Source organism: Chelonoidis abingdonii, chromosome 11 (genome assembly GCF_003597395.2).
Source record: "Chelonoidis abingdonii isolate Lonesome George chromosome 11, CheloAbing_2.0, whole genome shotgun sequence".
NCBI lineage: Eukaryota > Metazoa > Chordata > Testudines > Testudinidae > Chelonoidis > Chelonoidis abingdonii.
In genome coordinates this window covers 31480527-31508178 of record NC_133779.1, presented here as the reverse complement: position 1 = coordinate 31508178, position 27652 = coordinate 31480527, and the positions used below count along the sequence as shown (strand labels likewise).

General features: G+C 49.1%; 1 protein-coding gene across 12 annotated transcripts in view; it reads left to right on the top strand.

The window, feature by feature from the left end:
• Positions 1-12693: 12693 nt before the first annotated feature.
• The window catches only part of TCF3 (transcription factor 3), a 114000-nt gene continuing 99041 nt past the window's right edge, over positions 12694-27652 (top strand). For 9 of the 12 annotated variants that reach the window (XM_032798997.2, XM_032798996.2, XM_032798994.2 and 6 more), the window contains exons 1-2: positions 13017-13118; positions 21307-21379. In XM_032798997.2, the coding sequence (XP_032654888.1) occupies positions 13044-13118; positions 21307-21379 (148 nt within the window). In that variant the 5' untranslated portion in view covers positions 13017-13043. Of the gene's footprint in view, positions 12881-13016; positions 13119-21306; positions 21380-27652 lie in introns of those variants that run through there. The other 3 variants (XM_032798988.2, XM_032798987.2, XM_032798989.2) reach the window with 3 other exon arrangements.

Here is a 27652-nt window from a genome sequence, read left to right as displayed (position 1 = left end):
TCAAATCATGGCTTCTCATAGTTCATCTTGGGTGCACTGGATGTTTGCACTGGGTCAGATACCCCAGCACCTGGCCACTGATTTCCCAGCCATGGTAATTAAATAGGGACAAAACCAGAATCCATCACAGACCCTCCTCCCTCCAAGCACTAATGTATATTCAAAACAGAATTTTTCAACAACTCTGTTTAAAGGGATGCAGTTTCCTTCTCCTTTAAAGTGCCTGTAAGTATTAGGAGATGGCTAGTGGCAAAAGAGGGGCAAGTGCTGGGTGCAAAGTGGAGCTCAAACAACATCTGTCACAACAGCACTAAAGCAGAACATGGTTCCTGTGGGGTAATGGGGAAACCAACCAAGCCTTCTGGCTGGACAGGGAAAGCCACCGCCTTTACAAGTGAGAATAGTGATAGCAATGGTGCTCGGTGTAAATGCTGGATGGTCCCCAGCAACGAGGGACTGGGTCCCCAGCAGCTATTCCCTTTTTGAATCTTCTTCCCCCAGAGTCCATTCCAGGACACAGGAATCCACCTCCAGTTCTTCTCCTCCATCTGACACTGGTGTAGACTTTGTAAGATTAGATAAACCCACTTCCCCCACCCACAACAGCCATGTGTAAGTTTCAGACTCAGTTTTTGTGCTCACTTATATTATTGCTGTTTAACGTTGGTACACCGTGCTACGGGCATGCATGCACTTCCCTGAGTCCTTGCCCCCAGCAGTTTACTGTTTTGGTTAGATACACGACCTGGTGCAAGGAGAAATGACACCAGACCCAAAGGGGTGGGTTCTGGTTATACCCAGCCAGACAACACTGTATTAAAAGGACACTCTATGGTATTTCAGAAGGAAACACCCCCTGCCTGTCCCACCAGCAAAGCTTTCGGCCTGCATGGAAGTATCACCAGTAACTGCCAATTGCTGTGTTGCCCAGAATCACTGGGAAAGGCTGATGCTCCTGCCAAAAATGGAGATGCTCGCCAATAATGGGCATGGTTACATATTTTGATACTCGTGAAGATGCCAACACAGTCTTTAAAAACATTCACAGAATTCCCAACTTCTGGAGCATCAGGGAATGACACAAAAATCACAATAAGAGAGCAACTGCTCAGAGAAATGCGGGTAATGCAGAAAAATGGCTTCACACATTTGTGCCCATTTAACTGAAGGAGGAAAGTTAAACCTGCCCAGGTTTGCGTGTGGACTTTCTTACATTTGATTTAAACCTGGATTGTATCAGTTCAAACCACAGTAAGAAAATCACACCCTCACAGTGCACTAGTTTAACATCACACCTTTACTTACACTGCTGCGACTTCTGTGTTTAGAGAAGCCCCAAGACACACTCCTAGATCTAGATTTGACAGGTGGAACTTGTCCAGTTCCGTCAGCCATAACTTCACCTGTTAACTCCCATTCCAGAACAGAAAGGGCCATTGTAGCTACTGACTGGTCAAGCGCCATAAGCTAAACATGAAGCACAAGATAAAGACCACTCCCCAAACCTAATTATTTTATTAAAACAACAATCTAGGAACAAATTGGGTCAGAGAGCAACCGGCTGCCAGAGCCCATCCATTCACAGCATGTGGCAAACCGAACAAGAGGACTGCAATTTTTTATCAGCATCTTTGATACAAAGAGCACCCCCCAAAGGCCCTTTAAATGTTAAAGCATCGTTACAAAGTTAAAACAGGAAATTAAAGGAGAGTGAAAGAGTGAAATCAAAAGGTGTAGAGTTAAAAATAGGCATTGGAAATATCTCCAAATATCATTAGTTGTACTGCAGTAGCATATAGGCACTTCAGTCATAGACCAGGACCCCACTGTGCCAGGTGCTGGACAAACACAACCACCCAGCCCCTCTGTTGCAATCTAAGTATCTCAGTCTACATCACAGGAGATCCCAAACATGCTCAGTCAGGATCCCTCCATGTTTAGGAATATTCAGAGCCAGGATAAAGGACTTTATGGGAGGGGACAGGTGGTTCACTACAAGAAAGTTGGGTCAGCACGAAAGCTCAGATCTGGTTCTGAAGGTCCCCAAAATTTGGATCCAGGAATTTGACTGTTACCTTGTAACCTACCCTCCCACCAATTTGTCTATATCCATCTATTGTCTCTTGTCTTGGATTTTCAGCCTCTTAGTAGCTGGGACATCTTTGTGTTCTCTGTGTGCAGCACCTCACACAATGGAGTCTTGGTCTAGGATTAGGGCCCCTGGGTGCTACAGGGATACAAATAATTAAGTAACCGTTTGGTTTGGGCCACCCACCAGGTCTCTCCCAAGCATGTCCTTTGCAGAGGAATGAGCCAGGCTTCCCCAGAGCTCTGGGTCCAGGGGACTTGAGGGTCCAGCCCCTCCCACCTCTAGGGCTAAGCTGCAAACCTAAATTTAACCCCCCTGGGCATGTCCCGGCTGCCCATGCCCCACTGCGGACAGGGTGCTGCAGAGGACGGTGCAAGAGACCCTGCAATTACAGCAACATCCCTATTTCTGAACTGAACAAGGCAACTGGGTTAGCTTCCCCCCAGGCGGCCCCCAGCAGCCCCACCAGGCCTCCGCCTGACCCCGGCGCTGGGGGAGCCCCTGGCACAGCAGGGAGGGTGCGGGCGGCAGACGCAAAGCAAAGCCCAAAGCAGCTGCCTCTGGCTTCACAGTCCAGCCTCCCTGCTCTGCAGGCGAAGGGCTCGCAGGGGGAGGGGACTGGCTCTGGTTGGCCGCGTCACCTGCCACTCGCTGCCGCTTGGCCCTCCCGTTGGACGATGCCCTGCGGCCTTATCATTCCATCTCCCGGTGCTCCCATTTCGTCATGTTGCTGCCACCTCCCCCTGTGCCGCGTGCACTCTGAGCCCCGTGTGCCCGTCCGCCAGGAAACATAGTCCGCTCCGCTCCTCCTAGTCCCACCCACCCACGCTCTGCTCCTCCTAGCCCCTCCCCCTTCGCTCCTCCCCCTCCCAGCTCCTGTTCTCGCCCCAGGCTCCGGCAGGGCGCCCATCACCCTGCCATCTGGGCAGCTCACACCCCACTGGAGGGCGGGATGGCTGCCAGCGAGGGGCACTGAGCTGCAGCCAGGCCAAGGCGCAGCCCAAGGCCAGGACGGAAGGAAGGAAGGAAGGAAGGAAGTCTGGGGCAGAGCCAGCCACTGAGCCCTGCTCTCCTGGCTCCCAGTGCAGTGCCTTAACCACCCTTCCTCCTGCACCACCCCCCTTCTCCCAGTCCCCCTCCCTGCTCCCTGGCAGCCCTTCCCCTCTCTCCCACCCACCTCCCTGGCATCCCTTCCCCCCTCCCACCTCCCAGCCCCCCCCACTTTCTCCCAGTTCCCCTTCCCTGGCAGCTCTCCCGCTTGCTCTCACCCCCCCCCCGGCATCCCTTCCCCCTACCACCCACAGCCCCTCCCTTGGCAGCCCTCCCCCTTTCTCTCACTCCACTCCCTGGCATCTTCTTCCCCCTTCATGCTTCTCCCAGTCTCCCTCCCCTGGCATCCCTTCACCCCCTCCTGCCACCCCCAGCCCCCCCCGCTTCTCCCAGTCCCTCCCTGGCATCTCTCCCCCCTCATGGCCACCTCCAGCCCCTCTGCTCTCCCAGTCCCCTCCCTGGCACCCTTCCATCCCTTCCCCCCAAGTACCTTCCTCCCCCTTCATCGCCCCCTCCCTGGCATCCCTCCCCCCAGTCTGCTCCCCCCATCCCCCAAATCCCGCGTGTGCGTGTCCAACCAGCCCACCTATCTCCCTTCACCTGTTGCTGCACCTCTGAGCACCCCCCAACCTCCTCGCCAGCCTCTCCTTCCAGGTCTCTAAGCCCGCCCATATCTCCCCTGCCCCCAAAAGGACACTCTGGGCTTCCCCCAACCGTTACCCTAGCCACCCACAAGTGAAAAGCTACAAAACTCCCACCCGGGGCGGGGGCATCACTGAGTGAATGGTGACTCTGTGGGGGGAAAACAAATGGAGGAAGAGAGAGAAACAAGAAGAGAAGACTAGAGAAGACGGGAGGAAAGAAACAAAAAAGCAGGAGAGTATGTGTGTGGTGGTGGGAAGAACAGAAAGGGAGTAGGGCAGGAATAGAAAAGTGGGGAAAAGAATCAGAGTAGAAAAAAGAAAGAGAAAAAATGAAAAAGGAACAGGAGAGAGGAGAGAAGGCAGGAGAAGGAGCAGGAACAGAAGCGGGAGGAAGAGGCAGGAGGAGGGGCAGGAATAGAAGGAAAGGGAGGAGGGGAGCAAGGCAGGAGGAGGGGCAGGGGAGGCAGGGATAGAAGAAAGGGGGAGGGAAGAGGCAAGGAATAGAAAAAGGGGGAAAGGAAGTGGCTAGGAGAAGTGGGGAGGGCGGCAGCAGAAGGGAGGGGCAGAGAGACAGAGAGGAAGAGGCCCAGGGCAGGAATAGAAGAAAGGGGGGAGGAGCAGGAGATGGGGGCAGGCAAGGGGGCCTGGGGCAGGAACAGAAGAAAGGGGGGGAGGGGCCCAAGGCAGGAGTAGAAGAAGGGGGGGGAGGGGAGAGGCAGGGAGGGGGCCCAGGGCAGGAACAGAGAAAGGGGAGGACGGGCAGGATATGGGGGCAGGGAGGGACTGGGGCACGAAACAGAGGGAGGGGGAGGGGTAAGGGGAGGGGCCCAGGCAGAAACAGAAGAAAGGGAGGAGGAGGAGGGGGCCCAGGGGAGGGGCAAGAAGAGGGCAGGAAGGGGCCCGGGGCAGGAAGCAGGAAAGGGGGAGGGGAGGGGCAGGAATAGGGACAGGGAGGGGCCGGGGCAGAAATAGAAGAGGAGGGGCAAGAAGAGGGGACCTGGGGCAGGAACAGAAAAAAAGGGGAGGGGAGGGCAGGAGAAGGGGCCCGGGGAAGGAACAGAAGAAAGGGAGGAGGAGGAGGAGGAGGAGGAGAAGAGACCTGGGCAGAACAGATGAAAGGGGGGGAGGGGCCCGGGGGAGGAACAGAGATGGAAAGGGGGGAGAAGAAGGGCAGGAAAAGGGGCAGAAAGGAGGGAACCTGGGGCAGAAAAATAGAAGAAAGGGGGCGGGGAGGGGGCCCGGGGCAGGAACAGAGAAAGGGGGGAGAAGGGCAGGAGGAGGGGGGCCGGGGGGCAGAAATAGAAGAAAGGGGGGGAGAAGAAAGTGGGGGCAGGGAGAAGGGGGCAGAAGGAGGGGGCCCCGGGGCAGAAATAGAAGAAAGGGGGGGAGAAAGAAAGGGGCAGAAAGAGGGGGGCCCAGGGCAGGAACAGAAGAAAGGGGGGAGGAGGAGGGGGCCCGGGGCAGAAATAGAAGAAAGGGGGGGAGAAGAAGGGCAGGAGGAGGGGCCCCGGGGGCTAGGAACAGAAGAAAGGCGGGGAGAAGAGGGGCAGGAGGAGGGGGACCCGGGCAGGAACAGAAGAAAGGGGGGAGAAGAAGGGCAGGAGAGGAGGGGGCCCGGGCAGGAACAGAAGGAAAGGGGGGGAGAAGAAGGGCAGGAGGAGGGGGCCCGGGGCAGGAACAGAAGAAAGGGGGGGAGAAGAAAGGCAGGAGGAGGGGCCCGGGCAGGAAACAGAAGAAAGGGGGAGAGGGCCCGGAGAGGAGCGGGGGGCGGTCACAGGGGCTCCGCAGAGGGCCCGCGGCCGGGGCAGCGCGGCGGCGGGCGGCCGGAGCCGAGGAAGAGGGCCGAGGCCTGCCCCGCCGCCCCCGCTCCCCGCCCCTCCCCGCGCCGCGCAGTCTGGCCGCCGCTCGGAAGGATCACGGCCGGGGAGGCGCCGCTCGCAGCAAGCCGCCGCCGCAAGCAGCCCCGGATGTGCAGGGCGGCGCGGGGGGGCTCCCATGTCTCCGGCCGCCCCAGCGCCAGCAGCCGCCCGCGCCGCGGGGCGACGATGAGAGGCAGCGGCCGCTGCAGCAGCAGCAGCAGCACACAGCAGCAGCGCTAGGAGCCGCCGCGGCCCATGCGGAGCGAGCGCGCGCCGCCGCCGCCCCGCCACAGCCAAGCCGCCGGCCCGCCCGCCGGGCGAGAACAATAGAGCCCGCGGCGGGCTCCGGGCGGGACGGGACGGGACCGGGGGCGCCGCTTTGGGGTGCCAGGCAGCCGGCCGGGGGAGCCAGCAGCCGCTTTGTCCGCGGGTCCCGGCGGCCAGCGCCCGGGGAGGGTCCGCGTTCCCACCCCCTCCCCCTCGGATGCTTTTCTTTCCTGAGCAGGTAAAATCCTGGGGGGGGGGACTTGGGGGGCTCTTCCGCCGCTCCCCCAGCCCAGGGCCGTGCTGCGGGGAGCGCGATTCCCCGCCGGCCCCAGCACAACTGCTGCAAACTTCAGCCTGGGGGGGGCATCCCCCCAGGCCCCTGAGACGGGGAGCTCCCCCCAGGAGTGTAAACCCCCTTCTCTGGGGGGAGGGCCGGGCGTGGAGCGGATTTGGAGAGGTTTTTGGGGGTGGGGGGGCTCTTCCTATCTCTTTACCTGCCCCCCCCCCCCCTTCAGGTCCCTGCTGCATGGAGTTTATTGTCCCTGCTCCACACACGCGCTGGGACTCGTGCAAACTTCGGCTCCGCTCCGGGGGGGGAGTCAGGGGCGGGATGGGGGGGCTTCTTTCCCCCCCCCAGTCTGTTCAGGGAGCTCAGAGTGTGTGCACCCCCCTCCCCTAGCTGCTGTGAACTTCATCTCGGATCCTGTTAGGCAGCGTCAGGCGAAAAACTGATTGGGGGGGGGGGGGCTTTTCCTTCTTCCCCCCCACTTCCAGGTCACCCTGGTAGGGAGGCAGCTGGCCCCGGTCCAGAGCCCTGTCAGCCCCAGCTGTTGGGGGGAGCGTGCTGGGGGGAACAAAGCCCAGTGGGTCCTGTCGAGGTGGCTGTTGGGTTTTTTTTGGGGGGGGGGGACCCCCTCTGCCAGGCTGCTGCTGCATGGAGCCGATTGACCTCATCCTAGGGCTGCAGCCTAGATTTGTATGGAGGGTATGTGGGGTGCGAAGGGGGTCGCGTCTGGAGCTGGCTCCTGGGGGGGGGGGTCCTCTCCAATCCCATCCCCACAACAACCCTCTACAGGCCGCTGCTACCGCACGGGTTTATTGTTCCCCACTCGCCCTGGAGCTGTTGTAAACTTCAGCCCAGCGTCGCCGGGTGAGTGGAAGGGCCTGGCAGAATTGGGGGCGGGGGGGGGGGGGCTGCTTTTCCAGTGGGAATAACCCCCCCCCCGTCTCTCCTCAAACTGGACTGCTGCAAACTTCATCCTGGCTCTGTAGGGGGGTTACCAGCAAAGGGGGAAAAGTGTGTGTGTGGGGGGGAAACAAATGGAGGAAGAGAGAGAAACAAGAGAGAAGACTAGAGAAGAGGGAGGAAAGAAACAGAAAAAGGGCAGGAGAGTATGTGTGTGGTGGGGGAAGAACAGAAAGGGAGAGGGGCAGGAATAGAAAAGTGGGGAAAAGATCAGAGTAGAAAAGAAGAAGGAGAAAAATGAAAAAGGAACAGGAGAGAGGAGAGAAGAGGCAGGAGAAGGAGCAGGAACAGAAGCGGGAGGGAAGAGGCAGGAGGAGGGGGCAGGAATAGAAGAAAGGGAGGAGGGGAGAGGCAGGAGGAGGGGCAGGGGAGCAGGCATAGAAGAAAGGGGGAGGGAAGAGGCAAGAATAGAAAAAGGGGGAAAGGAAGTGGCAGGAGAAGTGTGGGGAGGGCGGCAGCAGAAGGGAGGGGCAGAGAGACAGAGAGGAAGAGGCCCAGGGCAGGAATAGAAGAAAGGGGGGAGGAGCAGGAGATGGGGGCAGGCAAGGGGGCCTGGGGCAGGAACAGAAGAAAGGGGGGGAGGGGCCCAAGGCAGGAGTAGAAGAAGGGGGGGGAGGGGAGAGGCAGGGAGGGGGCCCAGGGCAGGAACAGAGAAAGGGGAGGACGGGCAGGATATGGGGGCAGGGAGGGACTGGGGCACGAAACAGAGGGAGGGGGAGGGGTAAGGGGAGGGGCCCAGGCAGAAACAGAAGAAAGGGAGGAGGAGGAGGGGGCCCAGGGGAGGGGCAAGAAGAGGGCAGGAAGGGGCCCGGGGCAGGAAGCAGGAAAGGGGGAGGGGAGGGGCAGGAATAGGGACAGGGAGGGGCCGGGGCAGAAATAGAAGAGGAGGGGCAAGAAGAGGGGACCTGGGGCAGGAACAGAAAAAAAGGGGAGGGGAGGGCAGGAGAAGGGGCCCGGGGAAGGAACAGAAGAAAGGGAGGAGGAGGAGGAGGAGGAGGAGAAGAGACCTGGGCAGAACAGATGAAAGGGGGGGAGGGGCCCGGGGGAGGAACAGAGATGGAAAGGGGGGAGAAGAAGGGCAGGAAAAGGGGCAGAAAGGAGGGAACCTGGGGCAGAAAAATAGAAGAAAGGGGGCGGGGAGGGGGCCCGGGGCAGGAACAGAGAAAGGGGGGAGAAGGGCAGGAGGAGGGGGGCCGGGGGGCAGAAATAGAAGAAAGGGGGGGAGAAGAAAGTGGGGGCAGGGAGAAGGGGGCAGAAGGAGGGGGCCCCGGGGCAGAAATAGAAGAAAGGGGGGGAGAAAGAAAGGGGCAGAAAGAGGGGGGCCCAGGGCAGGAACAGAAGAAAGGGGGGAGGAGGAGGGGGCCCGGGGCAGAAATAGAAGAAAGGGGGGGAGAAGAAGGGCAGGAGGAGGGGCCCCGGGGGCTAGGAACAGAAGAAAGGCGGGGAGAAGAGGGGCAGGAGGAGGGGGACCCGGGCAGGAACAGAAGAAAGGGGGGAGAAGAAGGGCAGGAGAGGAGGGGGCCCGGGCAGGAACAGAAGGAAAGGGGGGGAGAAGAAGGGCAGGAGGAGGGGGCCCGGGGCAGGAACAGAAGAAAGGGGGGGAGAAGAAAGGCAGGAGGAGGGGCCCGGGCAGGAAACAGAAGAAAGGGGGAGAGGGCCCGGAGAGGAGCGGGGGGCGGTCACAGGGGCTCCGCAGAGGGCCCGCGGCCGGGGCAGCGCGGCGGCGGGCGGCCGGAGCCGAGGAAGAGGGCCGAGGCCTGCCCCGCCGCCCCCGCTCCCCGCCCCTCCCCGCGCCGCGCAGTCTGGCCGCCGCTCGGAAGGATCACGGCCGGGGAGGCGCCGCTCGCAGCAAGCCGCCGCCGCAAGCAGCCCCGGATGTGCAGGGCGGCGCGGGGGGGCTCCCATGTCTCCGGCCGCCCCAGCGCCAGCAGCCGCCCGCGCCGCGGGGCGACGATGAGAGGCAGCGGCCGCTGCAGCAGCAGCAGCAGCACACAGCAGCAGCGCTAGGAGCCGCCGCGGCCCATGCGGAGCGAGCGCGCGCCGCCGCCGCCCCGCCACAGCCAAGCCGCCGGCCCGCCCGCCGGGCGAGAACAATAGAGCCCGCGGCGGGCTCCGGGCGGGACGGGACGGGACCGGGGGCGCCGCTTTGGGGTGCCAGGCAGCCGGCCGGGGGAGCCAGCAGCCGCTTTGTCCGCGGGTCCCGGCGGCCAGCGCCCGGGGAGGGTCCGCGTTCCCACCCCCTCCCCCTCGGATGCTTTTCTTTCCTGAGCAGGTAAAATCCTGGGGGGGGGGACTTGGGGGGCTCTTCCGCCGCTCCCCCAGACCCAGGCCGTGCTTGCGGGGAGCGCGATTCCCCGCCGGCCCCAGCACAACTGGCTGCAAACTTCAGCCTGGGGGGGCATCCCCCAGGCCTCCTGAGACGGGAGCTCCCCCAGGAGTGTAAACCCCCTTCTGGGGGGGAGGGCCGGGGCGTGGAGCGGATTTGGAGAGGTTTTGGGGGTGGGGGGCTCTTCCTATCTCTTTACCTGCCCCCTCCCCCCTTCAGGTCCCTGCTGCATGGAGTTTGATTTCCCTGCTCCACACACGCGCTGGGACTCGTGCAAACTTCGGCTCGCCGCTCCGGGGGGGAGTCAGGGGCGGGATAGGGGGGCTTCTTTCCCCCCCCCAGTCTGTTCAGGGAGCTCAGAGTGTGTGCGTCCCCCCCTCCCCTAGCTGCTGATGAACTTCATCTTCGGATCCTGTTAGGCAGCACGTCAGGCGAAAACTGATTTGGGGGGGGGGCTTTCCTTTTCCTTCCTTCCCCCCCACTTCCAGGTCACCCTGGTAGGGAGTGCAGCTGGCCCCGGTCCAGAGCCCTGTCAGCCCCAGCTGTTGGGGGAGCGTGCTGGGGGGAACAAAGCCCCAGTGGGGTCTGTCGATGGTGCTGTTGGGTTTTTTTGGGGGGGGGGGGGACCCCCTCTGCCAGGCTGCATGCTGCATGGAGCCGATTGACCTCATCCTAGGGCTGCAGCCAGATTTGTATGGAGGGTATGTGATGGGTGCGAAGGGGTCGCGTCTGGAGCTGGCTCCTGGGGGGGGGGGTCCTCTCCAATCCCATCCCCACAACAACCCTCTACAGGCCGCTGCTACCGCACGGGTTTATTGTTCCCCACTCGCCCTGGAGCTGTTGTAAACTTCAGCCCAGCGTCGCCGGTGAGTGGAAGGGCCTGGCAGAATTGGGGGCGGGGGGGCTGCTTCTGCATTTTTCCAGTAATAACACCCCCCCCGTCTCTCTCTCAAACTGGACTGCTGCAAACTTTTCATCCTGGCTCTGTAGGGGTTACCAGCAAAGGGGGAAAAGTGTGTGTGTGGGGGGTGTTGGTGGAATAACTCTCTAGGATCCTGGTGTGCATTTTTCATGTTAAATTGGGGGGGGGGGGCGATTGTGAAAACCGGAGGGTCCGGCTCTGAGAGAGAAGCAGCTGGCTTGAGGAAGGTTCATTGTTCCCTCCCCCAAGTTTAAAGAGCTTGAAGTGAGAACATGATCCCCCCCCCCCACCGTGATGGGAAAGTTGGGGGGGGGGCAGAGTGACTCTCAGTATTAAATATTTTGTCCATCTCCACAGGCCGATCTAACACTCGCTGGGCCCCTGCTGCGGCGGGGTTTTGTTTATCCTGCCGTCGGAGTGCGTGTGTGTAGTTTGCAAACTTTGCTTGGAAGTGCAGAGGCGAAGGAAGCGCTTTCTTTTGTGTCCGTTTCTACCTTAGCGGTGCCGGGCGTGTGACCGGTGTCAGTGGGGGCCTGGGGGGTTCGGTGTGGCTTTGCATGCTGCTTTTGGAGGTGGCAGGAGGCGAGCAGCAGGCACTTGGTAGGCCGTGTCTGGAGTTTTGGGAAAGCGCTTTGCAGAGGGGGGAGGAGGAGCAGGAAGGGGGTAGGGGGAGGAGAGGAGCGAGAGCTGGTGGTGGAGCAGCCTTTGTCCAAAGGCAATAAGGTGCACCTCGGCTCTGGTGGAAGAAACTCCAATGTCTCAGGTTGAAGTGCATGGGGGGGGAGATGAGGGGGTAATAGGGGAACATCTGCTGTGTGTTAACTCGGGAAAAGGGCTTCTCCGCTGGCATGCAGCGGAAAAACTGCTGTGAATGATTTCAGATTGAAAAATAACACTCTCCAGCAGCTCTATTTGCTTCAAAGGCAGAGGCCCCCCCCAGCCGTCGCCGCCGCCCGGCTGCAGCTTGCACTGGCTGCTGCTTGGAGGTTGGGGGAGGGAACCACGAATCCTGTTCACTTGTTAGCCCCTCTTCCCTTCCCCCCACGCTCATGGCTCAGCCCTGAAAAGCCATTAAAAACGTTTTGCATGATGCACACTTGTCGTTCAGGCACGTTCAAGTTTTGTTAGTCTTTTTTTTAAAAACCAAACCAAAACAACCCCAGCCTTCTCTCTGTTACGTGATCAGGGCAAGGTTCGTGTTTTATGGGACACTGGATTTTTTTTAAATGCTAGGAGGGTTTTAAAAATATAATTTCATTTCTTTTGGGGGGCATATTGTATAAGTTGCCTTTGTGACCTTAATAAAACCCTGTCTGCTGCTCCCAGCCTCCTTGGAGCATTGCAGTTGTCTGGGTCTTCTGAGGCTATAGTTGAGGTTTTGGGGCTTGGTTGAACAGGACCCTTTCACACCCAACCCCCTCTGTCTTGTTTTTGACTTGCTAAACTGGGGATTCTCTGGGGACCCCTTGAAGGAGGAGGATTGTTCTTTCAGGACCCACTGGGCAGAGGGAAAGGGAGAATGTTTTCAAAGTTGCTTTAAAAATAATTGCCGGATGCACTGATGACATAAAGACAGGTTTAAAAAACAAAAATCCCTTGGCTTTTTTTTTAATAGTGGCAGAGGTCTTGTATGTGCTGGATCGATTTCAGCATATTTATTTTTTTAAACCTCACTGAAATGTAATGGATGAGCCAGTGCTTCCTAGGAATGCTTTGGAATACAGAGTTTTGTATGTGTATAAAGATATTAAACTTGTGGTGAATGAGTTAAATTATTGGCCAGCTGCACTTGATAGCGATAAATGAGTTTGAAAGAGGAAGAAGAATTAATTCTTTATCCCATTCCTTGCCTCCATTTCTACTCCTGAAGAAATATTTTCCTGCTGTGATGGGTTTGTTCTCTTTTAAAAAAAAAAATAAAATAAAATAAAAAAAATTGTAAAATTGGACAGAACAATATTTACCTACCTTGCAAGATTGTTTTGAGGGTTTTATTTTTGGAAAGCCCTTTGATGGTGAAAATAATTTAACCTCATTTTCTCCATCTTTTGTGGGGAGATTACTGCCTTTTTGATAGCTAATTCTTGTTACCTAAGGGCTAGATTTTCAGAGTTGTCAAGCGCCCATAAGTGTCAATCAAAATAAAATGGGAGCTCCGTACCCTGGAGTGGGGGAGGGCATGAAATCAGGCCCTTTTTAAACTTTAAAGAGAAATTGACACTAACAAGTGGGAGGGGAACTCCCACAAACGGAGAGGGTAAAAAGCCCAAACCCACCAAGAGCCTGAATGATAACTTGCCTGAACCCTTTGATAAATGAGTTGACTTTTTTTTTTCATTTGCTGCATGCCAAGAGCAACAGAATTGGTCTGAATTAGTGGAATTGGCAGCAGAAAACAAACATACAAGTGTGTCTGGTCAATAGAAGGCTTGTTCCTGCCTCTGGGTGCCATGTGAGGACTTTGACTGTGTTCTGAGGTGCAGAAGTTGGAAGCTGGGGATTTGCAAGGGATTTTTTTTCTTTTTCTTTCTTTTTTTAAATATTCATCAGTGGGGTGGGTAGTTTGCTCTAATCATTAAAATATCTCTTCCCCTCCCCCATGGTTTTCTTTAGGACTGCCACTGTTGAGTCTGTGGGATTATGAATCAGCAGCAGCAGAGAATGGCTGCAGTTGGGACAGACAAAGAACTCAGTGACCTGCTGGACTTCAGTATGGTAAGCAAGCTCCTTTGAGGGAGGCCTTTAAAGGGACAGTAGCTTCATTTGTTTCCAGTGTTCTTGAGATCTAGAAGAATGGGCGACGGGGGTGGGGCGGCAGCAGAGAATGTGAGCCTGTAAAGTGAGGTAAACTGGAGATTTTGGGGATTCAGATATGTTGTGTGTTCTGCAGCTTGGTTCATTTTTTTTTTTGTTTTGTTCCTTTAAGTTAAGCAATGGGGGACCCTGGTCAGCACCTAGTAAAGACTTTCCTTGCAGTGAGCATATGGTGATCTTTGGGTGGGAAAGTTCTGTGGAAGCAGAAAACATTAGTCTGTTCTGTTTAAATGCTCATAGCAAAATGTACTGGGTAATGACTTCTGAAGCTTTGTATATGTAACTAATGCAAGGATGTGACTTTACTTAACAAGTTACTTCATCAGGCTGTTTTTCCTCTTCCCAGATCCAAATTGTTGGAATATATGTCCTTCCACATTATTCTATGTCAGTTTGCAATTTTGCAGAGTAGATCTAATTTATATTTTCGCAGAGATTAAGTACTCCTGTACCCCTATTCTTGCCCAAAAAATCCTCAAAGCTCTACAGTAAAATTTTGAGGCAGTCATTGAAAAGAAAGTAACATTGGCTGAGAAGTTCCCCAGAGAATTGTACGTGCCTTTTTGGGGTCACTTCTAGTAGTGGCAAACAAAGGCTGCAACCCTGCAAATGAATATGCTTAGCATTACACATGGGAGTAGTTCTATTGAAGTTAGTGGTATTACTCAGGTGTGTAAAGACAAGTGCATGTATAAGCGCTTGCAGGATCAGAGCCTATATGTGATGTTTGATTGTAGTTGGTGGGTGACCTGTGGAAAGAAAAAAGTTACTGTTTTGAATGCAAACGCCCACTTGGTTCCTCTGTCATATGCTGCACCCTAATGACACTTGGCATGTGTGTCTTGCTTTGTAGATAAGCAAACCTACTCTACAAATTGGAAAAATGCTGCTCCAAGAAGAGGAATAACCATTAAATAGCAATGCTGACATTATTCTTCTGGATCGTTTTGAGTATACTTAGTTATTCGTCAGTGATGCCTTTGTGATCATTTTTCTTCTCCTTGGGGTACAAAACAAGGGAGCATGGTCACAATTGCTTGCCCCTTATTTCCTTTATACTCGGTGTTAATGCACTGCATCTCTTCTGGATCCCAGCATAAAGATACAACATAGATAAGAAAACTTAGAATAGAGTTAACTTGCAGCAATCAATAAGAAGCTGCAAATTGCCCAGGCATCATATGTATCCACATGTATTCTCTCCTTACCCTCCATGACAGTTCCCATGTTGTGGGACAGGATGAACATCTCTCAGCTATCTACAGCTGATGGGAGTTGATCTAATTAAAAAGTAACTAATATCGTTTACAGTTGCAAGGGGAGCTGTGATGATGCTATACCTCAAATACAAATACGTTCAGGGTTCATTGGGGAAGGGTGAGCAACTTTTCTCCCTCACTTTAGAGGTTTCTGTTCCCTTTGCCAGGCTCTCCTGTATGTATGAGAGAGCAAAGTTTTGATCTGCAATATCCATAATCTAGTTCAGGATTGGACAATGTCTTATTTCTCTTCCTTCCTTTCCAAAAAGAATTCCCAAAAACTATTTGCAACTTATTTTGTAGCAAATTTGAAAATATCCTTATTTGCAACTCCTTATAATTGTTCAGGACCATTTTATAACAACACATTTCCCTTTTATATTATAAAACTCTCCCCTGGCCTAGACTTTGATCTGGAGCTAAGATTTAATACATTGGGTAAAATTCTTGTTCTCTTACATTAGTGTAAAATGTGTAACTGCTGAAAGTCACTGTACCAAAGTCAATCCAGTGTGAGATTGGAATTTGGAGCATTGTGTACATATGACACTTGTGCAATTAGCTGCACGTGGGCAGACCCTTGATGTCATTGGGGCTCCATGTGAGCACTAGGGTCTGCTACTTGCAGGATTGGGGCCTGAGCAGTTCCCTGCAAGCTCTATTTCTGGGAGTGTGTTATCTTCATAACAAATTAGGCCTGATCCTGCATTGTCAAGTCAGTGGGAAGCCATTAGTGAGCTTTCGAATTGGGCCTGTTGTGTCCATCCGCACTCAGACACGAACATACTATTTTGCCCACAGAGGTCTCTAGAAATAATAAATATCCCACTAAGAATGAGAATTTAAAAATGCACAATAACATAAAACTCACTAGCTAGTAGATAATGTTCGTACTGATACTACATACTTGTTAAGCGTAGTATAGAAGTTACATAGTTAAATCTTGGGAGCATTGCAGGGTGCTCACATGTCTTGTAACTGGGATGTAACTTCTTGTCCTGTGGTCTGGATCTCTTCGGGTTTTTTTTTCCCCCCTCCTTCATTTCTGAATAAGCAGGAATGAAAAGTTGTCCCAGTGATCTGTGTCAGACTAGGATAAAGGAGCGAAGACTATTGAGGCAAGGACTTTTTGTTCAGCAGCATCTGTTTAGGCCCATGCTTTCAATCTGTTTTTCTAGGAAAAATGCATACCTCCCTGTAGCTATTTCTGGACCAGCTCTGAGCTGTGTTTGCCACCCAGTTGGGTGAATTTTATGTACTGACACTTGTGGTTGTGTATATGAGATCAGCCTAGTCTGTGGGGTTAACTGGGGGGGGGAATACTGTAATTAAAGTAAGCTCTCCTATCTTGGGGAGAAGGATTTAGACCTCAAAAAAAGAGAGAAAATTAGGTATGTATTGAACTGCAAAAGCACCCATCCAAAGCTTTCTACTGAAGTAACTTGCCAATAAACGGTGAAAAGCAAAAAAGTGTTATAATGTCTATTTAAGTAGTCTGAAGTTATAACTCCAGACCGAACTCACAGGTCTGTAGACTGATAGCTGCTTTGGGGTGTGCAGAGCAGAGTTCTTTACAAGTGCCTCTGAACACAGTGCCTCAAAATACAATGAATTTGTAAGCTTGCTTTTACCACTGCATCACAGCAGTGGGGCAGAAGGGGATTGCAAATCTGGGAGAAGGCATCCCTGAAAACTTAGTATTGGTTCAAAGTATTAAATTTAATTTTCCTTTTTAGACTGTAACTTTAATCGTTCTTCACCTCGTGGCTTGGCATTTCTGAGGTTTCATATATTTGCCTTCTTCAGAAGGGGCGTCAGTGAGGCTGCAGTCATAGCCATGACTTTTGTAATCTAGCTTGAGGCTTGTCACTTTAACTACAGTTCACACCCTTCAGCTTTATCCACACAGCAGTAGTCACAACCGTGTTTGTCCATTGATCTCCATGCTGCCTAACTGCGTTTGTCTCAGGGCATTCTGGGAAAATTTGAGAGGCTATCCCATGATGCCTTGGTAGGGAGATAGTTCTTGGAGGGCATACACAGAGCGGCGAAAGCACCAGGACTCTGGTGCATCACAGTTTGAGATGTCAGAGCACGATGAGAGCTGGGAGGAAGAAGCAGCAGCCAAACAATTACACAGGCATGGTTAGGGGTCCTGTCTGTGCTGCAGACATGTGCCAAACCAGATACATAGAGGCGGCTGAGTGCCAGTCTAATCCTCTGGCAGGGCGAAACACTGTTAACTCCCACTGTTGTTAATAGAATATTAACCATATGGTGTGCGGATACCAAGTACGATATGTTGTAAGTTATATGGACAGGGCTTTACCATAGAATTGGTTTTACAGTCTGTCTATAAGAGAGTGAGCACTCTGTATTAAATGTTGAACCACATGGATCCAGCCACCCCACAAGGAGTAAAACTTTGTGTGCAAGGCAGAGTTGTGTCCAATCTTTCTAAAGCTAAGTAACAAGTACCTGGCTTGTTTTGCATGGATAGGCTTTTTTTGTCTGGAGCTCCTTAAAACTTTGCTTCGACTGCTTCCTAGAGTTAAAACACCCAGTGTTGTTAAAGCAGTGCCATATGTCTCACTGTGGCAAAGTCAAGAGTGCCCGCGTTTCCATGATAGAAACTGCTTTTTGTTTAGAATCTAATTGTAATAAAGTTCATTTTATGTTTAAGTAGACAAACAAAGTCTTAATCAGGAGGGTTTTGCTTAAAAGAACACTTATGTCTTTGCTAATTTTGTTAAGTGGAATTCCCTCTATTCCCTCCTAATAGAAAAGAAGTTAATGGTTGGATATTTTATGTGCTCCAAAATATCTTTCAGGTTTAACTTCTTTATTATTTTGAGACTTACCGTATGAACTAAAGGGCTGCCATGTCATAATGAATTGCTGTTTAATAACAGTAAATAGAATATTTGTAATGGACTTAATATGAGTGAGTGGCAGCTACGTAATAATGGCTGCTTTGTTATAGTCTGAGCAGGTGAAAAATTCACCTAAAAGAAATTAATAAGTCTGGTTAAAGTGTTCTTAAGAGTAACTGATTTTTCAAAATATATATATTAACTCCGTGGGCTGCAATGGCTGTAAAGTCACTGAAATCTGTCAGCTAATAAACAAACATATAAATAGGGCCCTATCAAAATCATGGCCATGAAAAACACATCACGGACCGTGAAATCTGGTCTTTTGTGTGCTTTTACCCTGTATTATACAGATTTCATGGGGCAGACCGGCATTTCTCAAATTGGGGGTCCTGACCTAAAAGAGAGTTGCAGGGAGTCACAAGGTTATTTGGGGAGGGGGGCGCGATATTGCTACCCTTCCTTTGTGCTGACTTCAGAGCTTGGCATCCGGAGAGTAGTGGCTGTTGGCCGGGCATCCAGCTCTGACGGTGGTGCCCTGCTGTAGCAGTGCAGAAGTAAGGGTGGCAATATCATACCATGCCACCCTTACTTCTGTGCAGCTGCCTTTAGAACTGGATGGCTGGAGAGTGTTGGCTGCCGACTGAGGGCAAAGCTCTGAGCTGGGTGTCTGGCAAGCAGCTGCTGCTCTCCAGCTACTTAGCTGTGAAGGCATTGTTGTTGCCAGCAGTAGCTCAGAAGTAAGGGTAGCAGTACCGCAAACCCCCCTACAATAACCTTGCAACCCTCCCACAGCTCCTTTTTGGATTAGGACCCCTGCAATTACAATAACATGACATTTCAGATTTAAATAGCTGAAATCATGAAGTTTACAATTTTTAAAATTGTATGACCGTGAATTGACCAAAATGGATTGTGAATTTGGTAGGGCCCCACATGTGAAATATGTGACTGGACAAATGGGCTTTCTCTTATCATACAAGCTCACCTCTCAGAACATTGCTGGTATCTTAGATGTAACCATCCATTAAAATGTGTCTGTAGTTTTTTCCCCACTTTGTTTGGATTTGTTTTTTATTGGATCCAAGAATGACACACGGGTATCTGTGGGGATAACATTTTAGTAGTCATCATCTGTCAAGAAGACTGAAAGCATCAGTGCAATCCTGTATACAGAAATTTACGACGGGATTTTACATAACACCGTTAAGTCTATATTGTTCAAATCCAACAAAGAACAAGTAATGAACCAATTACAAAATTGGAAAATCTTGATACTTAAGCTCTTCCATTGCATGCTGTTTTTTCCATCTAAATATTTTTAAAGTAACATTTAAAAATAAAGGGAATTCAGTGTGTGGTTGAACTTAGATTTTGCTGTTGAGTGATACAAACTAACAAAGGCAGAGGACACTCTTAATCTGATTTACTGTGCCCTTAAGTGAAGCACAGCAGTGTGACTTAAACCCACACCACTGTGGAAAAACAGAAGTTGACAGTATAAGCGTTATATTTCCTGCATTTCATCTGTAATATATGGCTTGCAAATTAGTATTGAAGTAACGTTAGTGTGCGGTTCCTTATTTATCAAATGTTGTGATGCTTTAAAGTCTCAGCTTGCTTTGATGAGTGATAGTTCTTTGATCGTTCTTTAATTCCTGTGGTAATGAGAGCAGGAAAGGGTTACTTCAGACTCCCACTGACAGTGGCTTTCTAAACAGAATAAGGAAGATGAAGGCAAGAGGTGGGAAGGCATCCCTCATTCATATGTGTTCGGTGTGTGGGCGTGTGGGGATTGCCAAAAATAGTGGTGCTGGGGGGGACCCCTTTTGCAGAAGTAGAAGAGAAAATGTGTATTGCACAATGGAACAAAACTAGACATTTTCTCCATTGGTGTTTTCACTCTAATCTTGTGGGTTTTTTTGTTGTTGCATCAGCAATTATTAAGCAGAAATGCTTATGAAAAGTAAGCAAACTGTGTGGCTTAGGACGGGAGCATGTACAAATTGATGCTTGATACCGATAAATTCAAGCTGCTCCCCAAGCAGAACTTCTTTGCAATTCTTGGAAATGAAGATTATTGACCATTTCAGTTAAAATAACTTTGCCTTACTCCCTCCTCCCAGGAGATGGGGAGAAATCTCCCTCACTGTCTTACTGGGCTAATTAAGTGAATTTCTGACAATGTTGTTTTAATATCCCTTATTTTAAAAATCAATCTCTCTCTCTCTCTAAACTGACAAGTTGGGGGAGGAAGTATCTTTTATTGGATCTAGACGATATTACCTCACCCACCTTATCTCACTAATATTCTAGGACCAGCATGGCTCCAGCAATACTAACATTGCTGTTGCTCTAAGGAATTTCTTTCCTAGCAGTGAAAATCTAAGCATCTTGTGAGTCTTCTGTTTAGATGATTTATTTTTAAGTGTATATGTCCATGCTTGCGCACACATACATACATATTTTCACACGTATGAGAATTAGGCACCCAAATTCCATGGCTTTTCAATGGAAGTTGATTGGCTAATTGGTCTTTCTGACTTTGAAAAATCTCCTCCACATATTCCTGTATTTTTGAGATTAGTAACCAAAGCTGAGGAGACAACTGTGTAAAGTAACATTCCTGGTCACAAAAAAGCATCAAATACGTCAGGGCATGAAATGCTGCATTTCTCTATTAAAGTGTTTAATCTTTAAAGTATTAAAACTTTGAGTTACTCAGACATTATGAAGCTAAAAATAATGTAAATGATTTGATGGTGAAAATATCTGAGTTAAGTATTAAAAAAACATTTTAAAATGTTAATTTACTGAGCATTTTCCCACCAGTTGTTTTATTGGCTAAAGCTCAATGTTTGTAGAAGAGAACTAGTTTTCTCTTCTGCTGCACGCAGGTGTATATATGTTTTTAAGCACATTTTTGAAACTTGTCCCGTTTATTTTAAAAATATTTGTCAGCTTGAGCTGACTAGGTATGCAGTATTTTTGAGGAAGCTCTCTGGCAGAGGAAGATTGCTACTCTGTTACTGCTACAATTTATAGCTAAACAGGTAGCTAAAATGACAGATACTGTAAAGCACATTAATCTTTCTGATCATGTGTTAGTGTGTGTTACATAATGTTGGAATCAGGCAGATTTATCTGCCTACACATTTTTGCAGAATGTCCACTATCTTGGCTTATTTACACTGGTGCAGTGTCTCTGAGTGGAGAGGGAAAGTGGATTGATACTTGATGTTCACTTTTCGCTCCCAAAACCAGGGGGGCGGCAGGGGGAGGTAGAGAGGGAATCTTCTGGAGTCCTAAATGAGGTGGTTATGCACTGAAGGTAAGCAGCAAATAATTGTGTAGCTTAGTCATCAGTGCCCTCTCCAGCTGAAGTCACTATGGTAGCTGCTAACTTCCTCCTAGGATATAGGATAGCACCAAATAAGGAGGGAGAGGGAGAAGAGGAAATAAACCAGGTCTTCACCTGTGTTTAATTTGGGGGGAAAGAGTGGGGTGAACCTCTGTTTAGATGGAGAATTGGGTGCTACATCCTTTATACTAATTTATTAATCAGGGAACAAATCATACTTTGGCCTTGTGCTCTTCCTAGGTTTTTTTGTCTCCTGTAATAATGTGGGGAAGAAATAATGAGCCCTAAGCGCAGGAGTGGAAAGAGGAAACCTCTCTTCTCAAGTCCAAATTAAAAATATCCCAGACGCTGCTGCTTCATGAAAAAGAAATTGAAAGATCTGTCTACACAAACGTTTATTTGCTCGGGAATGGACATATACCAGCTCAGAGTTGGGGGACACTCCTCCCTGCTACATAGATCAGCTGAGAAAGCAGTTGGAAAGATTGCTGCACTTATAATACTTTTACTTCTTTCTCGTCCCTCCCTTACCACAGCACAGCAAAGCTAACATATTGAATCTCTCTTCTTTCTCCCTCATCTTCCTGTTTTTCTAGATGTTCCCCCTGCCAGTGGCTAATGGAAAAAACAGACCCACGACGCTAGCGAGCACGCAGTTTGGCGGATCAGGTATTGTCTTTTTCTCCCCCCTCTTAATGCCTCTTTTCAGAGTTAAAAACAAATACAAAGCCCCAAAGCAAAGGGAGTTGTCAGTTTCGTGGATGCTGTTTAATATATTTTCATGGTTCTGTTGTACCTCTGCTGCTCTGAGTACGAATGTTAATTCCGTAATCCCGTGTGTGTGTGTGTGTCCAGGAATCTTTTGCTGTTGTGTAACTGAGGTGAAACTTCATGAATAACTAGAAGGTTAATTCTCTTGGTCGGGACTTTCAAAGAGGCTGAAGGGAGTTTGAATTCCAGTGGGATTTGGGTGTTGGACTTCCTTCAGCCCCTTTGACAATCCCAGATCCTTTATTGTATTTAAGTAGATGGTACACGTATCCGCTCTGTGACACCTTGCCCATCCATCTTCAGTAGCATGACCGTGATGGCCTGCTGGGGCCAGTATACGTCAGTAGTTTGGACACCCAGTTTTGAAAATCTTGGCCCTAAAGATAGGCACCTATCTCAATATTTAGAGACCTAAATAATTGCCTGGGATAACTTCCACCAGCTGAGGATCTGGCCCCGAGTTGTCAGAAACACTGAACACCTGCTGAAGTCAGCTGAAGCTGCTCTGTGCTTAGCAAATGTAAGTGCCTAAATACTGAGTTTGGGAGGATGGGGGGGAGTTTTTCAAAAACATCAAGGGGATTTAGGAGCACAGGTTCATTTAAAGAGGCTGGGATTTGTGTTCCTAAACACCTTAGGTAATCCTCCATGGAGCCTAACTTTTTCGACTGAGGTAAGATTGGAAAAAAATGGGTTTGTTTAGTTTGGGAAAGAGAAGACTGAGAGGGGACAAAAGTTTTCAAGTACATAAAAGGTTGTTACAAGAAGGAAGAAGAAAAATTGTTCTTAACCTCTGGGCTAGGACAAGAAGCAATGGGCTTAAATTGCAGCAAGGGGGATTTAGGTTGGACATTAGGAAAAACTTCCGAACTGTCAGAGTGGTTAATCACTGGAATTTGGAATCTCCATTTTGAGATTTTTAAGAGCAGGTTGGACAAACACTTGTCAGGGATGGTCTAGATAATACTTAGTTTGCCTATGAGTGCAGGGGACTGGACTAGATGACCTCTTGAGGTCCCTTCCAATCCTTTGATTCCATGGGAGTCAGCTTCCCATGTCTGAAATGTTGGCACTAACTGGCAGAGGCTTCTTAAGTCAGTATTAAAATATTCCTGGGACTATACCTGTCATACTACTGGGGCTGTGCGGCTGCAACAGGCTTTCTGTGCTCGGGGATGTTGCATTCGTGAGACAGTTGTTCTCTATAGAATAGTCTATGGCATACAGGAGGGTTTTATTGCCTTTTATCCTCCTACCACCATATTCCTTCTCTCTTAACTATGCTGATGCCTCTGTAGATTGTTAAAATCTCCGCTATTCCAATACCGATTAACTGAAGCCACCCAAGATGTGTTGGAATGTCCCACTCCTATAAACCTGGCTGTGCCATTGCTTTTAAAAAAACCCCTAAACCACACTAGGATGGTGAAGCTCTGGCACTGTATGCTGTGATTAAATGGGGTAGCCTGGGAAGTACTATTAATTAGTGGTGTTCAGGCTGCTGGAAATGGCTCAACAGGAAAATACTGCAGTCAAATGTCTTGCTTTTTCCACCTCTTGAGCTGCCTCCTACTGGGATGTCAGAATGGAGGGAGGCCTGGAGTTTCAGGAGCTCCTGGAGCAAGGTAGTGAGAGATTTTGGATAGCAGAGCTGGCACTGTTGTGTGTGGAAACATTCAATCTACATGAAGCAATGTTGCACAGTGATGTGTCCATGGTACCACTCGCAGCATTTCTGCCCCTGAAATTCAGCAGAGTCTGGGCTTCCAGAAATGAGCTCAAGCTCTAAACGGTTTTTTTTTTTTTTGAACAAACATTTTCCTCTAGATAGAGACTTTTAAAAAACCCTACACTTCTTTTTAAATAATAATTTGTTATAAAGCACAACAGGTTTTAGTTTGATTCATGAAGACAAACACAGTATGGCGTGAGAGTGCTTCAGAGCTTTCTCGTTTACCTTGACAATGAAAAAGATGGAGAAGGATACATTGGTAATTGGAGAAGGGAGAGGGGTTTAAGGAAATAGAGAAATATAGGTAGAGAGTAAAGGAGAGGTGTAATTTAACACCGGTGGAAGTTGTTCTCTGTAGTGAACATTCCAGCTTACACATCTTGTACTTTGCTGCTAAAATAATCAACAAAAGAGACACCACAAACTTGTGAGAGAGCAAGCTTGCATTCAGTCATTTCCTGCTTGGCTGTTGGCTTGCCTCCTTGATCTGCAGAGCTGGCCAGTTCATGACAAGGAGTAGGAGTGCTGGGGAAATAGCCTGTGGTGGCTAGCGTCTTTCACTCAGATGCCCTGTGTCAGCCTAGAACACATACAGTATGCATGCGCGCGACACACACACACCACACACCACCACCCCCCCCCCCCCCGCTCAGGGGTGAAAGTAGTTGACACCACCTTCCTCTAAGCTGCTATTTTGAGATGGGTTTCTGAATGGTTCATAAAATCATCAAGGAGTTGATTTCTTGCAATTCCTTAAAGGCGATTGTACAATGCCAGTGTCCCGTTTTCAGGCTTAGTGTGGCCTTTCAGTTTTGCCGATGGGCATCTTGTTCAGAATGCAGCTCAGTGCACTGTTAATGGAAGGCTTTTCATGCAGTGAATGGCCTAGGTCTCTCCTCTCTCTCTCTTTTTTTTTTTTTTTTTTTTTTTTTTTTTTTTTTTTTTTAAGGGTGAAGTGTATATTTTTCCTGTCAAGAGTTAATAAGCGACTTTTCATTTTGCTCTTGGATGTTGGTGTGTTTTCATGCTGACTGGTGGGTGTATACATCAGAAGTGTAACAATGACTTGTCATACCATCAAAGGTCTTGTCTACACACACACACATGCCTTGTTCTAGTTAAACAGGTTTCATTTGAACTGGTGCAAGGTGTCTGTAGAGAAGACCCTGGATGGTGTGGTTGCTCATTGTTACACCTGGCTTATACTGATTTAGCTTGACTTAGTAACTTACATTGGTGTAAGCCAGTTGTAAATCATTTACACCTAGCTAAATCTGTTTTAAAAACTGATTTTGGTTAAACTGGTGCAACTGTTGGCATAAAAAAGGCCTGAGTCATAACCTTCCTTGAGATCTCTGCTAATTTGAAGACCTAAATCCATGTCAAGGGGGCAGAGTGCCTTTTTGCCGTACTTCAGTTTAATTTGGTGCTAGACAATAGCTCACTATAGCAACTAGCACCCTCACTGCAGTCTCCCATTATAACATAGGCTCCCATTGCTGGACTACAGTGCTTTTTTTCAGATGAGTTGTTTCACTCCCTGGTGGAAATCAGAATTGAAAAGACCAAAAAAAAAAAAAGTGCTGTGGGTGGCTTGGCCAAATTGTCAGCACTTGGTAAAATAAGGTGGTCTTGCCAAACACCAGGCTGGTAAATAGACGTCAATGTTAACTTTAAAACAGTATTACCAAGTTAGAATGCTTTTCAAATCCTAATTGAGAATAACTGACTCTCCCTTTCCTGAGCTGTTGTCCCATGTCCTGTGGGATTTATTCAGACTAGAAGCTCCTTGAGGCAAATGTGACCACCTTCTGTGTGTGTAAAGTGCTAAGTAAATCCCAGGTACTAATGTTGGGATTTCCTCACTTTTATATTCAGTAAAGTTGACGTTGTCTGGGGCTAGTTTATATTTAAAGGCTCCTCCTTCTCCCCCTGCTTTGTCTCTTAAATCTCTCAGGGGAAAATCGGTTTACATTTCCAATGGTAACCTTAACTCTGCCCCGTCAGTCTTGCTTCCCTCCCCTGATTAGATGGAGGAAAATGGTTACCACATGGATGAAACTTTGTGTTCCTAGTTGCACAGATCTTGCAAGCTGTGTCTGCAGGATTTTTGACACACACAGGACTCCTCAGGAAAGGTAACATCTTCACAGAGACAGCTTTCCAGAATAAACATTCCAGACATGGGAAGATGTAGTTACCTAAGCCAAGATTTTAGAAACTGGAGTCTAAAACTAGGCTCTATGGGGGATTACCTAAGGTGGTTAGGAGCACAAATCCCAGTGCCTTTAAATGAACCTGTGCTCCTAAATTCCCTTGATGTTACCAACTCCCCTGTCCTAAGAACTTTTTCAGTTATTTCCCTCTGCATATCCAATATATGCCTATTGGCTTGAGTTTTAGACTTTCTAGGCCAAGCTGTTGGATATTTGCTATGGCAAAAAGGTTAAGACTTTTTTCCAAAATTAAAATGCCAGTTATTTGATACATCATAGCTCACAGATGACTCACCTGATCCAACTGCCCTCCTCCTCAAAAATACTCCAAATAAATTCTGCCTCTGACGGGGCACCATGTATATTACATTTTACGTGGAAATTACCGTTTTTGTTTTGTTTTTTTAAATTGATGTTTAAAAGGGCAATAGGGGGTGGTGGTAGAATCAGTATCCTTCCAATCTTAGCTTTGGAGTTGCTGTTGTTCCGTAACTGCAGAGCAGTGCATAACTTGCCAGTGGAACAGAACAGATAATGGCCGCTGAGTTTTCTGTAGGGTCACAGTATCCGAATCGCTCCTTGCTTTATAAAGTGCTTTGGGGTTGTGTAGAACTTGAAAAGAGCTCCCATGATGGTGGTGTTTTGGTGAGCTAATGCTGCACTTGGCTATCTTAGCCTCTTACATTTCGAAGAACTCGGTAGCAGTGCTGCATATTTCCACCAAATTTGAAGAGGGTTAAAGAATATCTTAGAAAGACAAGCATGCTGAGCTTCAGTTGTGTGTCTGGTTACCGGTCGCCCTTCGTGGCTCCTGCTGATGGATTATTCTGCTTGCAACAAATAAAAGCATGGCAATGAAATGGCTTTGTCTTGAGTAACAAAATTTGTGATTAAATTTATTTCCCTTCTTGCTTTGTAGTCAAGGGAACATTCTAGCCTGAGGACGGTAAAAGGGAGCTGTGGGGGAGAAATCCTCTTTTGCCACTACACTGTGGTCCTGCCCCCTCCTCTTTCAAAGATTGTTCTTCACCTATTTGCTAGCGAGATCAGGAGTTGAGGTTTATTGTGGAGGGACTTGCTTTGATCAGGGTAAGTTCATATAACATATTTGAGGCTGGCTAACAAGGGAGTTTTTCAGAGTTACAAGTTGCTGCATGTAACAAGTTTTAAGTTATAGTCTACTGAACAAAGTCAAATGCATTCTCCCTGGAGGGAGGTGAGTCTGCATCCCTTTTTAAACTTCACTTTAAACAACATTCGGCCTTAGATACCTGTGGCAACAACACTGAAAGTCATAAATTCTGTGGAAGATGAGTGTCTCTTTAATTGGTGCTCTGCCTGAGCTGTTTGAAGATTTGATTACTTCGTATGGGCATGCAACCATTTATTAGGCCATATCCTAAAGGTGCAGTTGAGGGGTCCTGTGTGCATGGGTAGAGGGGCCTTTTTTTGGAAGGGGACAGAAAGAGCGCTCTGCCTTCTGCAGCAGATCTGTGGATATTAAAGTGACACTTCATTATTTAACATGCTGAGAAGCCAACTTGCACATCTTTAAGTAAAAGAAGCTAAAAATTTCAGTGAGAAAGTCTTGAAGAGCTAAATGCAGTGTCTTCTATTGAAATCCAGTCAAGGATTAAATAGTTGCCAGCACTATTCTCTGTAGTGAAGAAAACAGAAGCTTTTAATAGTTGGTTGTATAATGTTTTCCTACTAAATTAAATTATTTCCCACATTTGGATTATGCAGAAGTGGGTGTTATGAGCTTTCTTTGTTTTTGCTATTCTGATATATCGTGAAAGGTAGACATGAGGTGCAAAAACGTGACTTCATATTTAGCATTGATATTTCTGTAGTTAAATTACTTATTTTAGGTTGTTTGATTAATTTTACTTTTGTATCATTTCTGATTCAGCAGCATTGCAAAACACTACTTTAAAAACAAATTATCAGTCCAGGTACAAAATCTGCGTGCCCATATTTTACTGTGACCCTAATTTATTATGAAAAAACCTTTTACTCTGTTTTTAAAGGGAAAAAACTTGCTATGGTCAAGTAGAATTTTGCAAGGCATTTGCTAAGCATGTGTTAGGTGTCATTAGCTTGAAAAATACAGACTCCTTCAGTCTTAAAATGTTTGCATTATTAATATAGACCAACTGATATGCATTTAGGAAGATGAGGAACTTAGACTACAGTTTTCAAAAGTGTCTAAGTGGCTTAGGC